Source organism: Calypte anna, chromosome Z (genome assembly GCF_003957555.1).
Source record: "Calypte anna isolate BGI_N300 chromosome Z, bCalAnn1_v1.p, whole genome shotgun sequence".
NCBI lineage: Eukaryota > Metazoa > Chordata > Aves > Apodiformes > Trochilidae > Calypte > Calypte anna.
Window position 1 is genome coordinate 46,209,585 of NC_044274.1, and position 16,452 is coordinate 46,226,036.

The window sequence follows — 16,452 nt, forward strand, 5'->3', positions numbered from 1 at the left end:
TTCAAGAAGGACAGGGAAGTGCTTGAAAGAGTCCAGCGCAGAGCTACTAAGATGATTAAGGGAGTGGAACATCTCCCTTATGAGGAAAGGCTGAGGGAGCTGGGTCTCTTTAGTCTGGAGAAAAGGAGACTGAGGGGTGACCTCATCAATGTTTTCAAATATGTAAGGAGTGAGTGTCAGGGAGATGGAGTTAGGCTTTTCTCAGTGGTGACCAGTGATAGGACAAGGGGTAATGGGTGTAAATTGGAGCATAGGAGGTTCAAGTTGAATATTCGAAAAAATTTTTTTACTGTGAGGGTGACAGAGCCCTGGAACAGGCTGCCCAGGGAGGTCATGGAGTCTCCTTCACTGGAGACATTCAAAACCCGCCTGGACACATTCCTGCACGATGTACTCTAGGTGGCCCTGCTCTGGCAGGGGGGGTTGGACTAGATGATCTTTTGAGGTCCCTTCCAACCCCAAGGATTCTATGATTCTATGATTCTATGATTCTATGGCAGAGGACCATATTTGCTATTTTTAATACTGGGTTGCATTTGGGATTCTTACTAGGTTTTAAGCACACTGTAACTCCATTATTCATCAATCTTTCCTCTTTTTACTTCTGATACTCAGGACTGCATTTGTCTCAAGTGAATTTTATAAATCATGTAACTTTACCCATTTATCAGATTTATTTATTTATCCTATCCAACCCTCCTCTGTAGAGTGCCTGTACATCCTTTTTCTCAAAACTCTACTCATGCACTTGTGCTTTGACATTCTGTCTGCTGATGTCCCGATTTAGGCCCAGCTGGTACCAAACACTGTGGGACAGGGAGGAGAAAACCCAGCTGAAAGCTCATGAATTGAGGCAAGGACAGGGAAGTTTGCATTCCCCAGTTATGATATAACAGGCAAAACCAGAAAAACTCAACTTGGGAAGGAAATAACTAATTTAATCTACACGGAAAAAGAGAAACATGACCAGATCTTAATACCTTCCCTCCCACCCCTCCCTTCTTCCCAGTCCCGGATCCCTTCCCTGCCGCCTCGCCCTCAGGGCACAGGGGAGGGGCAAGGGGGGGGTTTAGGGTCAGTTCCCCACACGGTGTTTCTGCCGCTCCTTCGTCCTCAGGGTGAGTTCTCCTCACACTCTCCCCAGCTCCAAAACTGGGTCCCTCTCACAGAAGAGTCCTTTAGGAACCCCTCCGACATGAGTCCCTCCCACAGGTGCAGTCCCTCAGGCACAGACTGCTCCAGCCTGGGCTGCACACAGGGTCACGACTGCTTCAGGAGCAGTCACCTCCTCTGGCACGGGGTCCTCCATGGCTGCAGATCCATGTCTGCCCCTTTCCATGATCCTGCACAGGCTGCTGCTTCACATCTACCCACCTGTGACACTTCAGGGGCTACAAATCCACATTTACCCTGCCATGGTTCTTCAAGGAATGTTTCACTGTGCTTCCTCAGGGACTGCTCCGCCGCGCTCCTCCATGGGCTGCAGGGCACAGCTGACATCTCACCATGGGCTGCAGGGAAATCTCTGCTCAGCACCTTTCTCCCCACTTCTTCACTGACCTTGATGTGTTTTCTCTGGCATTGCTCTCTCACTTAATCTTCTGCTCTGCTCTGCAGGTCCTTCTCCTATGTTTTTGCAGTATCATTTTACCTTTCTTGAACACGTTACTCGCAGAGGTGCATCCAGCTTCCCATATCTGCTCGGTCTTGGGCAGAGGTGGGGCAGGGATTGGAACCAGGGGAGCTTCCAGCAGCTTCTCTCAGGAGCCATCCCTATGCCCCCCTCCCCCCTGCTTCCAAAACACCACTGCACTAACCCAAGACAACTGAAAATACTGAACACTTCTTCTCCAGGCTAAACACCTGTGAGCTGATGCCTCTTCTTATTTGGCAGTGATGGCTGCACTCTATCTGGGAGGTGGATTTCTATCTGGTGTGTGCACACCTCACGGTAATTTCATTTAGAGCATCACTCTCTGAGTTTGCTTATCATGGCCCTGTGGGACTGTGTTGTAAATATGCATAGTCAAAATGCTACTTCAGCAATTAAATAATATGGTAATTGGTACTGGTGTGGTTTGTGTGTGAACGAAAGACTTTTGTACTCAATTTCAAATATTTCTGTCCAAAACTTCCGTCATTTAATAAATCCTACTAATACTGAGTTTGGAGAAAATAAAATACTCCATATGTTCTGGAATTCTGTAAGATCTCCAGTGTAGTCACACTACTATGTCATGATCTTGATACCTTCTGTTTTGAAGTTTCAGGAGATGAAGAGAAGGGTAGGGTAATATTGACTTTTCTTTAGTATTAGTGTGGTTTCCTCTTTCTTTTCTCTGTTGGAGTTGATCTAGAGTAACTAAAAATCCAGCTGATAGGGCAAGAGTAGCTCCTGCCATGTAGAAGCCTGCTCTGTAATCTCCAGCCATGTCCACAAGCAGACCTGGAGAGAAACAAATGACAGTAATCATAGAATAGCAAGGGCTGGAGAGGACCTTAAAGATCATCAAGGTCCAACCCCTCTGCATGGGCAGGGACACCTTCCACTACACCAGACTGCTCAGTGCCCCAACCAGCCTGGCCTTGAACACTTCCAGGGAGGGGGCAGCCACAACTTCCTTGGGCAACCTGTTCCAGTGTAACACCACTCTCACAGGAAGGCATTTCTTCTTAGTGTCTAACCTAAATGTCCCCTCTTCAAGTTGGAAGCCATTACCCCTGTCCTGTCAGTATCCTCTCTGGTGAAAAGTCACACCCCAGCTTTCCTGTAGACCCCCTTAATGTACTATAATGCTGCTACAATGTGAGTTACTCAGCAGTGTGAACACATCCTCTCACAAAGGCAGCTTTCTCACAGTTTTCTACATCATGAGCACATGGAATATCACCCTGTTATAGCATTTTAAAATTTGAAGCACAATTCATATTTCATTTACTTTGCATCAGTGAATTGCTAGTAAAGCAAAGTGCTAGACATCTTGAAGCACTTTCCATCCTGAACTATGGGCAGGTAAGGTAACTAAGGTAATGGGGAAAGAAAAAAAAAAAAAAAAGCCAAATTGTGCAGTCTGTGAAGGTTTGTACACGAGTAATCCCCTGTTCTCTGGTGTAGTAGTAATCATCTGCTGTACTCTGGACCATAACCGTACTGCACAAGAGGGTGGAAAAAAGGAGAGGAGAGGCCTCTGCTGGAGACACAGTTGGAGGGGCTGTCCGCAACTGTGGCTTTCCTATTCATCATTTTACAAAGAGTCACAGATGTTAACAAAAGAAAAGGCCCTGTTTTCTAGGTAGCTGTAAGGCAACCAAAATGCCTAATGCCATCATGTACCACAATGAAAAAAACAGTAGTACAGTAGCAGCACTGCAGCAGCCTAGGTGGTAGTACCAGCTGCTCTGTGGGTTTGATGGCAGGTTCATGAATGCTGGTGAAGGCTGCTTGCTTGGTCTCCCACAGGAGAGTTTGTAAAAATTTAGTGTCCTCCATAGTCCTCATTCCGATCTAACATCAGTCCTGGTAGGCAGAGGAACTCTGAATCCAAATCTTTTAGAGCTTAAAGTAGGAGAGGAGAGTTTAAGAAACACTGAGGGTTCCCTCCTCTTCCATAACTTCTTTTTATCTTACTATACATACACAAATGGGTCGCAATGATCCCCAGGTAATCAGTACTATTGACCAGCCACTATACAAATGTGTTATTATCTTTGTATTTTATTCAGAGCTTGACACTGTTCTGACTCCAAGTATATACGTCTTCCTGGTTCCTATCTTTTCAAAAATGAATTAAAATGGTCCACTATTCAGTCTCACCCATTTGCAATCCATTAGTGGTGTCATTACCACAAAATTCACTGCAGTCCGTGTATGAGCAGTGGTCTTTGAAGGAGGACTCAGATCTACATTTGACAAGTCACACTGATCATTCTTCTGCCATGTCACTTTGTAAAGTACGTCCATTATACGGCTTCTTTGTTGTGTAATTTTTCCATGATTACTCTATCTCATAGCCAGCCCATAAATCCATGTGCTGTCTCATTGTCGGCTTTCTCTTCCTGCAGGTTTTATGTGCTGCCTCCCTCATTTCTTATATTGCCTAGCTCAAATGCTGTATGAAAATGGCAGGCATCTCTACAAGCATTTCCTAGAGGTTCACATTAGCCCAATATTTCAAGCTGTTCAATTTGACCTTCTGTAGAAACCCCCACAACAATACCAGCATCTATGCAACTTCACTACTCTCAAATTTCAGTTTCTTCTCTCAAAGTATGGATCTGCTGCTTGTCCCAAAATTACCCTTTCATAGCAAGGCAGTGGGAGTCCCATCAAATGAGACTCTGTGGGACTCAGGAAGCAGAAACCCTCCCATGCCAGCCCTGCCATTCTTCCCTGCTTCCGTGTTGACAAGCTATCTATAAAACCACAGGGAAGAGTAGGAGCCAGGTATTTTGGAAAGGAATTAAACTGCCTCTTTGTTTCTTTATACTTCTTGGTCCAGATTCCCTGAGCTAAAAAAAGGGGAAAATCTGGGTCCAGGTCCAGATTTTTTCAGTTTGAGTTACTGCTCCCTTCCTTTTTGTAAACTGTATTTAGTAGAGGAGCAACTTACCAGCAAGAGAAGGCCCCACAAAACCTCCAGTGCTTCGAATGAGCATGAAAAGCCCTAGAGCACTGTCAAAATCTGGCATGCCTACAACATCTGCCAGCACTGTAATGTGAACAGCAACTGTGGTACCAAAGAAGAATCCATAGAAGGCAGTGAATATTGCCAAGGACAGGTAATTGCTAGCTAGTGGCAACAGCAGCAGGGAAGTGCTGATGAGTGTGATTGTCATTGTCAACAAATGAACAGTTTTGGTGATGTGGAGGTTGGCATACCAGCCACACAGCAGCCTGCCTGCAAAATCCACCATAGCCAAAAGGGATAGCAAGGATGCAGTCCATGATTCATCTATCCCCAGGCTGTAGCTAAGTGGAACTAAAAATAATGGAGGGACAAAAAAACTCATAGCAGCCAATATGCCAAAAATTGCATAAAGTACAAACTCCGGTCGCCTCACAAGCATCCAGTTGAAGGTTTTGTGTGTGATAGGAGACCTGTCTTCTTTGTCTGCCCTGGATGCACCATTTCCAGGTGGTTTCTTAGTTTCAGAGTGGCTTTCCTCAAGGAGGCAGCTGCTTGCCAGAGGTCGCATCAGCACTCCGCAGGCACAAATATTCAGCTGGATTCCACCAATGATCAGGAGGGCACCTTTCCATCCATACTGACTGATCAACCACTGGAAAAATGGCCCAAACGTGAATGCAAAGGCACATTCTCCAGCACTGGCAATAGCATTGGCCAAAGCTCTTTTCTTGGAGAAATAATGGCTGGTGTCCATGAAAAGGAAATCCCAAGTCCTGAAAAACACCAATACAAGTAGCACCAATTAGACACTATTGAGATATCTAGTGAAGGGGGAAATTAAAGCAGGCACTGCTTCTACTTTTGCAAAGCTGAGAACTGATGAAAGAAAAACATCTTTGTTCCCACCAGAAGCATGAGATCAGCTGTACTATGTGGAAGAGTGTATTTGTGTCCTGTGTTTAATAAGTTGCATGTTCAAGAAAAGAAGCAGGAATATGGAGTATACACAATTATATTCCCACTGTGGGGGGAAAAAAATTAAGAGGAAAAAAAAAAAAAAGTTGGTTTGGCACTGAGTGAGAACTCACATGGCCATGTGGTTGAAACTAGACAGACCTCAAAGTGTTCATGTTGTCCATGTCCATCTAGTACTAGATAGGATTGTGAGATCAAGCTGAGCTGTGTTCAGGGTAGAAGGTGAGGGGGAACATGAAGGAATCTGGTGTATTACCCTCTATTTGTGCTTCGTTTTCTTGCCCAACTGTTTTGATCAGTCTTCAAACCTGATCTACTTTACAGTGATTCGAATAGCTCCCTAGAAATTATTTGGCAGCCCACTGCTGCCAAAGGGCTCAAATTCCAGACATTTTCTCAGGCGTCCAGCATGGAACTAGGAATGAATTATTTTACTCCCTGCCAGCTTTTCTTCCAATTTCAGAAAAATCTGCTAGCTGATGGGAACAAGTTTCTGGCCTGTTTTCACCTAGGGTAAAGGAAAGAATTGGAATGAACTGAAAATCTGGGCCTGTGTTCAAAACAAAAGATTATTTGAGATAAAGTACAAAATTTGAAATCTGAATATCCTTGTAATTTGGTACTCTGGGGTATTTAAACATTCACAGAGATTTTGGCTCTGAGTAAAACCAAAACCACTTTTAATTTTCTGGTTGCATATGATTTGCAGGTGGAAAATACTAGCATCTAATCATTCACCTTCTTTGCTGTTGCAGGTTTCTAGCACAAATTCTTACTTCCAGAGTGGGACGCGAGGGAAATGACCTTTCGAGAGGGTTGCTGGTTATACTTGCTCAGAAAAGCAAAATAGAAACCAGATTTTAAAACTCCTACAATTAGCACCCTCAAATAAGGGCTCTGGCTGCTGGTGGAAGAAATCCATAAAGTCATACCCTGCAGGAAGCCAGTCGTTGTATACATCCAGACCATGTTGAGTCCCAGAAATCCCAGTGCCATTCCTGAAAACGCGAGGAGTCCTCCAATGATCACAGCTGCCCTATGGGTGTATCGTACACACAGTGAGCTGGCAAGTGGGGCTGTGTCACCAGCAAAATAGGAGAAATAGGAGAAAGATAAATAATTTAGGAACATTAGGACGGTCAACAGGACCACACAATGAAATACAGCATTTGGAGGAGAAATATCCTTACAATGTGTGTCTCCACTGAGATTTTAAAATGGGATCCCTGATGATAGGGAAATTACTGTCCCCTGAGTTACAGATTTTAAAATATGTTCGAAATCCGTGGGGTTTTTAAAGGAAAAGAGCATTGCAGTGCCTTGCTTGCAGAACAGTTCTGCTGAGTTTCATGTAAAGATAAACTAATGACGTGGTGGGAATTTGTGCGGCACCTTAGAAAGAAGTGAAATACCAGACACAGAATCTCTAGGTTAATCTATAAGAATTGTATTATTGAGAATGTATTATTGATATGGCTGGTATGAAAAATTTTTGGAGAAAACTAATCTCAATCTTTTGCAAATTCATCTATTTATGGAATTGCAAGTGTTTTATAAAGGACCAAAAGTTGAGGTTTACTTTAAGATAATATTTTTCCAGGAAACTAAAAGTTAATTTCTTAAATTTTTATTTCAATGGTACGGTTTCTCTCACTAGAGTGCTGGAACTTGTAACACAATTGGTACCGACCTGACATGGGGCAGTAATTGGAAAAAACAATCACTGTCTGGAAACACCTGAGGATGTAGGAATATTTTGCTTAACTAAGGATCAGTTAGACTATCTGGCTGTTTTTCCATCAGCATCACAGAATTAAGATCAAGGCCAAGCCTGTCATGGAAAAACATTGTGTTTTATGGGGATCGTTTCAAACTCCAAGATTCTTTTAAAACAACCACAGCCACTAGAGGGTTCCCAAGTAACACCTAGCACCACCAGTTCTCGGTGGGTTTTCCCAGTGCAAACAGGGAGACAGTTCCCTACTATTTATTGACATTCTGGGAACTTGAGTTCAGGGATAAAACGAACCCTCCTCATAAACTGAAATAAGTGGGGATGGAGTGAAAGAAGGGAAATCAGCAAAGGATTTATAGTAGTCTGTAGGGGCAGGTTGTAGTATGTTAGTCTGTGCCAAGTAAAGTAAGACAAAAGAGAATTTGGTAGCTAGGTCAATAATAGTGAAATTAACCTGGCAAAGAGATATTAATGTCTGCAAAACCTGCAGGATGTAAATTGCACCAGGAGCAGGCAACTGCCAGAAATTATACAACCCCCAAATGTCTCATCAGCATTTACAGCACGAATGCAGTGATTTGAAAAGATTGTGAAAATTATACTGGAATTCTGTAAGATATAGTGGGAGGGATGGGACAGGATAAAAGCATATGCAGTTGGAGAACCATATACATAAAATAATTATTTTTTTTTTAAATGAAAAAAAAATTTAAGAAGCAAGAGAACTGTAGACTCAAGACAATAAGAGAGTTCTGTGGAAGTGTGTAAGTATGAGAAGAAGTTCTGCTGCTCAGGTAGAAATACTACCAAAAAATTTTTTTAAAAAATAGAGAATGAGGAGTAGAAATGGGCAGAAATTTAACATGGAGTCACTGGAGGGAGAAAGAAGCTAACCACAGATCTGGAAGTGGAGAAGACAGGTAGGGTCTAGACTTTGAAATGATAAAGATCAATAGAGAGAAAATACAGAAACAATGAAAATGGATGATTACCCCACCTGCAAAGATGTGATAGGAGCTGTACATCAGTACCAAAAGAAAGCATCTGTGTGTGATTGGAAGAATCTTTGCTGTGGTAAATTGAAGAGCCTGTTGCAGGTGCAAACCCCAAAAGTGGAAGCACATGCTCTCCTTCTATACAATTAATATATTAAGCAAGATTAAGCCAGGCCAGGAAAGATGCCCCAAGAACTGGAGGCTCAGAGGATCTTCAGCATAAAGTCTTCTGATCCCCATAAATGAAGCAAAGGCAGGAGAAGATAACAAAAACTGCCTAGGGACTTAAAACATTATGAACTGCTATTCAGAAGGGGTTTGGAACATTTGGCCATTAAGCTGTATTCACTGAAGGAGGGTTATTTTCACAGAATTTCAAAGGATGAAAAACAATTCTGCTGAAAATTGCAGATGCCTTCTTTGAAGTAGGTCAGCTTCACACTTGGCTAAGCAAATACTGCTTTGCAGGCTTAGACTAGACATTATTATTTATTCTGACCTGTTGTTGATTCATTTCTACATAAAGTAAAAATATATCAATTAAAAAAGAAACAACACAACAACAACCAAAAACCAAACCCCACAGGTCTCTGTTCTTTTATCTGCTTATGCTGGCTTTTTTTTCCTCAATATGTTCATTATGCCTGAATGATACTGATATCACAATAGGCCAGTGATGAGTCTAATTGGTAAAAAAATATTATAGATTCCACTTATTCACTTCTGTTGTCCATGAAGTAGGTAGAAAGCAGGTTTTTCAATGATTTTTCAATTACTTCTGTCAGAATGAATCAGGGTCTAATACTGCAAATCAAGTACCAAGAATAGCAGCTCATCGAACTGATAAAATCTTTTAACCCATGACTTGCTTTATCATCTTACTTTTTACTTTGAATTACTGTCTTGTTCTTCTGAATACATTTTTCAAAGAAACAGAAGTTGCTCTTTGGAAGTACTGCAGTTGAAAGCAGTAATAGTGATAGGTGTGAACTGAGTAGGATGCATATAATTATATAGTATTTATGCAATTAAGTGTCTTCACAAACAAAATTATGATAGCATTTCTTATGCAAGGGTGCTTATCTATTGCATCTATCTAGCTGTATAAGAATATGTAGAGCAGACATCACAAATTCTGTGCATTTCTTGCCTGCACATGTTAAGGATTCTCATCAAAATGGTGAAGGATTATCTAGTTTACAAGGGCACAAAGGACTCTGTAAGCAACTAATTTAAGAGTCCAATGCACTATGTGTGATATTTTTCCCTCATTTGTTTGGTGAGATGTGGTATTTGATCTGATCCTGTAGCTCATTGCCTTTGACTGGGATAGTTCACCCCCTTTCCTCACCCTCTGCTTGGATGGTCTTGCCTTCCTTATGCTCTCTCTTTGAGTGAGTGGATTTTCTTTACTTTTTTAAACTTGTTTTCTGTTGGGTAACTGACTTTAAATCATTCTAAGGGATAAAAAGAAGAGACAGAACTGACAATGCATGGAAGGTAGGGGGCTTTTGCTGAAGACAAAAGGAGAAGTAGGGGAAAAACAGGACTGAGGATAACTGTTCTGGTAGCACATGGCTTATCTGCCAGGCAGGGTCACAATCTTTATGTGCTACAGTACTTTGAAAAAATGAAAGTCACTGGGGAACCAGTGAACTTGCACAAACTTGTTTAGGAGCTCGATCCAAAAAGCTCTGCAGTTCTTAGGATTATTTCCAATGAGTATGATTTAAAGCCTGTTGGAAAACCAGACATGAGCCTAGGAACATGAAGTTATTTTAGGCAATCAAATTCCTGTGTGTATACAGAGTCCTCATTAAATCATTCCGTGTCTGAGGCCTGCATGAATTCTACAGCAGGAAGCAAATGCCAGTTTTCTGTAGAGGCAGAAGAAGGAAGTCCTTACAGGTTTTAATTTTGTGGGTTTTTTTAAGAAAGCTTTTCAAAATTTCTCGAGTAATTAAGACATCAAAATAAAGTGCTAGAAGAGCATTTCCACCTACCTCCCAGATGAAAGATGGCAATTGTTACTGACGTGATCCAGGAAGTGGTGCTTGCGAGTTCATTGAAGTGCTGCTGGATTTCAACAAAGAACAGACCAAAAGTCTTGAGGACAGCTGCAGTGAGTCCCATCACTATGAAGGCTGAGACTACCACAACCCATCCATAGCCACCATCTGGTGGACTCCTGGCTTTGGCCTGCATCTTTTCAAATCCTCAGATCCTCTCTCAGTTTTTTGTTTTGGTTTTTGGCTTTTTCGCTGGAGTGGTAGCGTTGGTGGAGAATTTTTAACAGCTCTGTAAATTAGTAGAAGGCCCACTGTGAAAGAAATTAATTGTAAGATTCTAGGAATGGCTTACAGTAGTAATCACCAAGTGAAAATACAATACCTATTTTAGTGGTTTGATTGAACCACTGGGAAAAAATGCCCCAGGAGACAGAAGACTGTAGAAAATAAAACAAAGAAAGTTTAAAAGTTAAGAAAGGAAAAGAGGGCAGAAAAAGGAAGCATGCAGATATGAAAATAGGAGAGAAGATGATAGGAAAAGAGATGACAAAGACATAAACATTTCCTACCCATTTTATTAACTTTAAGAACTTTATTCCATCCACTTTTTAAATCAATACATTATAGGTAACAACCAGAATGTTAAATGTCTACTAGGATACCATACTTTCTAATGTTATCTGCACACTAAAATAGACTTCATGAACTTCAAAGCCATCAAGGCAGCTGTTTGTCTCCATCAGCCTCACATCAGAATTGTGCACATGGAAAAAGTACAATTACATTTCCAAGGTTCTCCTAGGAATGGTACCACCAGTCTAACTGAATAAGAGGTAGAAAAAAAGATTCCTAACTTTAAAGGGGCAGGGAATCTGACAGTTTCTAAGTCCCCTGGATAATCACATAAACGGAAATACATGGAAGCTACTTCACTTATCTGGATGTCTGTACCCAGTGGAATTTCCTTTTCTGAAACTGCAGCCTTGCAAATGAAGGTTTAACTTCCACTTGGCAAATACCATAGTGATATTTAAAATAGGATATGTGTAACTTCAAGCATGGTATTCAGCATGCAACTGGGTGTTACTCTGGTCTCTGATGAGTGTATTATTAGGGAACCAGTATTAGATATGGTACTGGAAGTTTGAACACAACCTGTACACTGTGAAACTTTGGAACACTCTACCACACGATACTGTGGATACTGACATGTTACATGGACATAATAAATAAACCTGTGCTGCTCAAAACTGCTGAGGATTGCAAAACATTTAAAAATTATCCTGGCTCAGGAAGTCTTCAAGATGCTAGTAGTCAGAAAATAAGAATTATCACTTTATGCTTAGTCAATTGTTAATTTTAAACACTTGCTTTTGGCCTGAACCAGTGTTACCTTTTTTATAATGTGAATAATTTTCAAGGAAAAGTGAGTAAGAATTTTATTGTCTTCAACATTTGCGCATCTGTAAACATTCATGGCTCCAGCACTGCAAGAAGTTTTGTGACAAACTTGGAGTAAGTTTGTCCTCCAGAGCCTGGAGGACATAGGTTCTGGCTGAGAGACAGAAACATCCCAACTTTTGTCTTGTTTCTTCATGGACACTAAATTCCAATGAGATATGCTGTCCAAAATGTGGGAGATCAAAAAAGATATGGAACAGGAAGCAGTTTTTTTTCTAAAAGGGAGATTGCGAGCTAAAGATAGCTAAAGGTGAACTAATATATATCTTCCCCGTCTGCAGCTGGGAAAGATGAGAGTTAAGGGAATTCATAACACCAGAAGCCATCCAGTACAAAGCAGCAGACACTAGTCCCACTGAAGTACATGGTCTTGGAAGGGATTAAACACTGCAGCAGGTTAAGGAAAGAAGATGTCAGAGGCCTGTAGGGGTCAGAAGCAAAATCATTCTGCTGCCTTGTGTCTGGCTCAAACTTCAGACTGAATTGTGGCACTGGACACATTTGCATGACAGACATAGCTAGACAGATTTATTGGTTGCACACAGTCTCAGACAACATCCTGAAAATCTCAAATCTCAGCCACAAGAGAGGAAGGAATGTCTTGTGGGTGAAGTTTGTATGAAGTAATATGGTTTTTATTCCCACAATTTTTAGGTGACCTTGAGCAATTTGTTTGATTTGGCTGTGTCTCTATTTTCTCAGTTGTCAAATGCTACTGAGACTTTCCAGAAGCTGAAAATGTAATAATTGTATTAGTGCTCAGATACTGTAAGAAAATGCAGAAACTAGATCAAGCTGTACCCATGATGGCATGGTCATCATTTTTTTTGAGGTACTGAAGAACATAAACAACGATGAAACACTTGGGCTAAATGAGCCTGCCCAGGCAGCAGGATATTACTGCACTCTGCATGGACATGCCTGGGCAAGGCAATATGATTTCTGCTGCAAGACAGATAGCAGAAATCTTGCCACTTAACTGGCAGCATCCAGGCTAAAACAGACATGATAACATCTACTACTTCTTGACACCACCCAGCACCCTTCACCTTCATTAGGCAAACTCTGCCCTAGGAGGAATATAAATCAGGCCCTGCTGCTCACAAGACTTAAATGAACAGACTTTTTCCTGACCACAAATACATCTTGCATGCCACAGCTGAGAATTCATCCTCCCATTCCTTTTAATGATCCCAGTGTTAAATGCAATTCCGAAATGAAACTACAGCTGTATGAAATGAAATATTCAGCTGTATGTTTAATTAATGAGGTAGTTATCTATGAGGAGCCCTACAGATTTGAAAGCAATGAAGGTATATACTGTAAAGAATTGCTGGAGTGTCTGTCCAGAGTAGAAGAAAGTGGAGATGTGGCAATGGGTGGACATGTTTCTGACACCATGTTCTGCTTTCATCTCTCCCTCACTTGCAAGTGAAAGTTTACTACAGACACACAACTGAGAAAAAACTAAGCTGGAAAAAAGCACTCAAGATCTCTTTTGCTCTTAGCTATTGAGTAATGGTAAATAGTTAAGGTTTTAAAGTCTTCACTTTCTTCTTCTTGCCCTTCTGCCTTTCCTGCTGTACTTGGTCATACATGAGAGCCCTAAAAGAATGCAACGCCATGCCTGGAAGCATTAGCATTCTCCCTAATATCTTGCTGCCTCCTACCTCCAAGCTTTCTCAGGGCAGCTGTAATGGGTGTCCTGTGAAACAGGGGCTTCAATCAGGAAAGCCACAATGCTGTCACCTGTGCTTGGTGTGTGCATCAGCAAGAGCAGACAGCTCTGCAAGTAGTATCATTCCCCTTATGTCAGAAGTTGCCATAAAGAACATGCAGGCAAATGTGCAGCCTTTATCTTTGCAGCTGGATAGCTACAGAGGCATTTTCTGTGGCACTTGGGGTGTTCCTCTGTTCATGTTCTACAAGTTATTCAAGGTAGTTTTGCTTTTATTCATGTCAATAATTTGGAAGGTTTATCAGACAACAATAAATTATATAAAGCTTGTCTGACTGCTTGCATTTTGGAGTGCCATGTAAACTCACGAAGACCAATACTTACACTACTTGGTTATCTTGTGTTCCATGTTGTAATTTTCTTCATACAGAAGAGCAAGTGAGTTTCATACTTTTGCTGCACACTGCGTAAGAACTTGTTGGTGGGTTCAAGAAAAGGCTGTTGTTGCCATGAAACCTAGCCTTCTTGTTTTCATGTAACTTGTATACAAATCTCCCCAAATAAAGCTGGGTGAACTCCCTGTGAGCTGGTGATAACCACCACTTTAAAGGAATAGGTTCCCCAAGAAGATAAAAAAGGAAAACATTAAGTGTTTTTATGCTTACATGAAGACATATGGCTTGCTTCTGAGGGTTTGGTTTCTAGTACAAGCACAGTACTTCACCTTGGATTTGGATTTACCAATAAGCAAAAAAACAAACAAAAAACCTGAGCAAACAAACAAATAAATAAAAAGACACTTGATGTACACAAAGGCAAAACTACTTTTACAAAAGGCTGACATTAGGACAGGACCACCAATTAGACTACCTTGAAATTGGAATTGTTTAGCAAAATCAACTATATCAAAATACAAAGTAGGTTTTTAATGAATCAACAACAGATTAATTTATCATATTGTTTTAACAGTTGTATTAGAAGAAAGATGGAAAGAAATGCAAAAGTAAATTTCAACTTATGCTGAAACTTGCTTCACCATGTGCCTTTAAAACCACACAGCCAGGGAACAGTTGCTTACTGTATTTGTCACACCTCTGCTCTTCATCTAATGCTCACATCAGGTCTGCTGATTCTCTCATGCCAGCACAGCTTCAACTACAATAGAGTAGTCTTCAGACACAAATTCAAGAGGACCTCTTAATAAATGATCCTTTCTTTCATTAATACCCCTTAAGTAAGAGCAAGCATAATGAATATGATCTATAACATAATTTCCTGACAAAACATGTCAGGATGGAAAAGAGGTGCTGAATGCTCTGGGCATCCAGTTCAAAGTAGCCGAAATAAAGTATAGCATGAAGAAATTACCTTTTTCAGGTATCCCAGCCTTGTCCCAGGCTTCCTTCACTTTTCAGTTGTATGTAAGTTCTCAAGGTTGTGCTGCAAACCACCAGGTAATCTTACCCATTGCTCCCTGTATGCAGTCTATCTGAACAAACCAACTGGTCTCATTCAGGATGTGTAAGCTGTCAGATTTTATAAGAATCCCCTCCTCCCTTCCCCAAAAGTCATTCGGCTCCACCTACACCAAGAAAAGCAAAACAAAACAAAAAAAGTTCTGTCCTGACTTGAGGTCAGGGAAAGAAAATCAGGGATAGGTGGAGGGAATGAGAGAAACAAGGCAAAGTGCATAATGTGTCTGCACTGTACTTGTACTAGACTTGGACTACTGCCCACAGTTTCTGTAGAACTTGAATGCTGAGCTGACCATAAAGTTTAGACATGTCAGCTAGCCTCAAAATGTCTGGTATTCTGGGGCAGTTACTGCTTGTAATGTTTGTTCAAATAAAAAATTCATTTGCAGCTCTGCGAGCAGTTGGGCAGGTGCTGGCTACAGGTAGGTCTGTTCCTTTCACAGTCTTATTTTCTCTCATAACTCTGTAGGCCTGTGTTACCTTCTGTGAAAAAAATGCACTGCATGGTAATTCTGTGTGCACAGATGGATGACACTAAGCTGTATTGTCCAGAGGGATGTGCATATGGCACTGACTGTTTTGAACAAGAACACATTTCTTACATAGAGCTGGAAACCAGATGGAGACAAACCACAATCCAGATGGATTTTGTTGATCATAGCAGAGATGTAGCCTCTCTGGACAGCCTGTGCTAATGTTGTACCACTTTCATGTTGATATTTTCCCCTAATATCTAATGTGAATTTTCCACACCGTAGCATACGACTTTGGGCTTTTGTCCTTTTCCTGTGCCACTCAATGGAAAGAAAAAGACAAGTAAAAGACAAGTCCCCATATGCCCACTGAAGCCATGGAGGGTTTTGAAGTCTGTTTTGCCTGTTGCTCTAAACTTCTGCTAAGTCCATTAAATAATATGGCGAGGTAGAAAGAATAGCTGCTTGAAACTGCTACACGTAAGTAAGGATATGCCATGTAATTAAAATGAGAATATTTCCATTAATAGTCTGGATAATTTTTTAAAATCTATTTTAAATGCACAAGCTGTGTTCATAGTTACAAATAGGACAGCCAGTTAGCACTGAGGTGAGAAGGAGCCTTTAAAGATTAACAGACTCTACATTTTTCTTGTATCTTGTAAAATACAAGGGACAAGAGCAGGACTCTTTATAGTAAAGAGTCTTGGAAAGACTTCCATGTTATTTTGAGTTTACTATTGCAGAAGAATTCTTCATTATTCCATTACTGTGTTATTTTCCAGTCATGGAGAGTCAGGTCTGTAGGCTAAATAATGACCTTTGGAATAGTTAGTCCTTCAGTCAATCTGGTTATTTTTTAATACTACATTCACTGAAACTGTGGAGATCATGGTCTAAGGAATGTTGTCATGGTCTTCAATGATTGTGGCCTAAAAACAGAATGGTCTTATTAGTAGAACACTGAATGTTTCTACTGTACTTCCTACTACATTTAATCTTTAGTCATATCATTTAGTTTGG

At 41.0% G+C, this 16,452-nt stretch overlaps 1 protein-coding gene across 1 annotated transcript; it reads right to left on the bottom strand.

The window, feature by feature from the left end:
* Window positions 1-1,799: 1,799 nt before the first annotated feature.
* On the bottom strand, window positions 1,800-14,949 carry LOC103530645 (monocarboxylate transporter 13-like). Its single transcript, XM_008496224.2, is given in 6 exon segments — window positions 1,800-2,446; window positions 4,611-5,372; window positions 5,375-5,401; window positions 6,536-6,679; window positions 10,337-10,631; window positions 14,850-14,949. Coding segments are annotated over 5 exon segments (1,359 nt in total). The 5' UTR covers window positions 10,539-10,631; window positions 14,850-14,949; the 3' UTR covers window positions 1,800-2,222.
* Window positions 14,950-16,452: the final 1,503 nt, after the last annotated feature.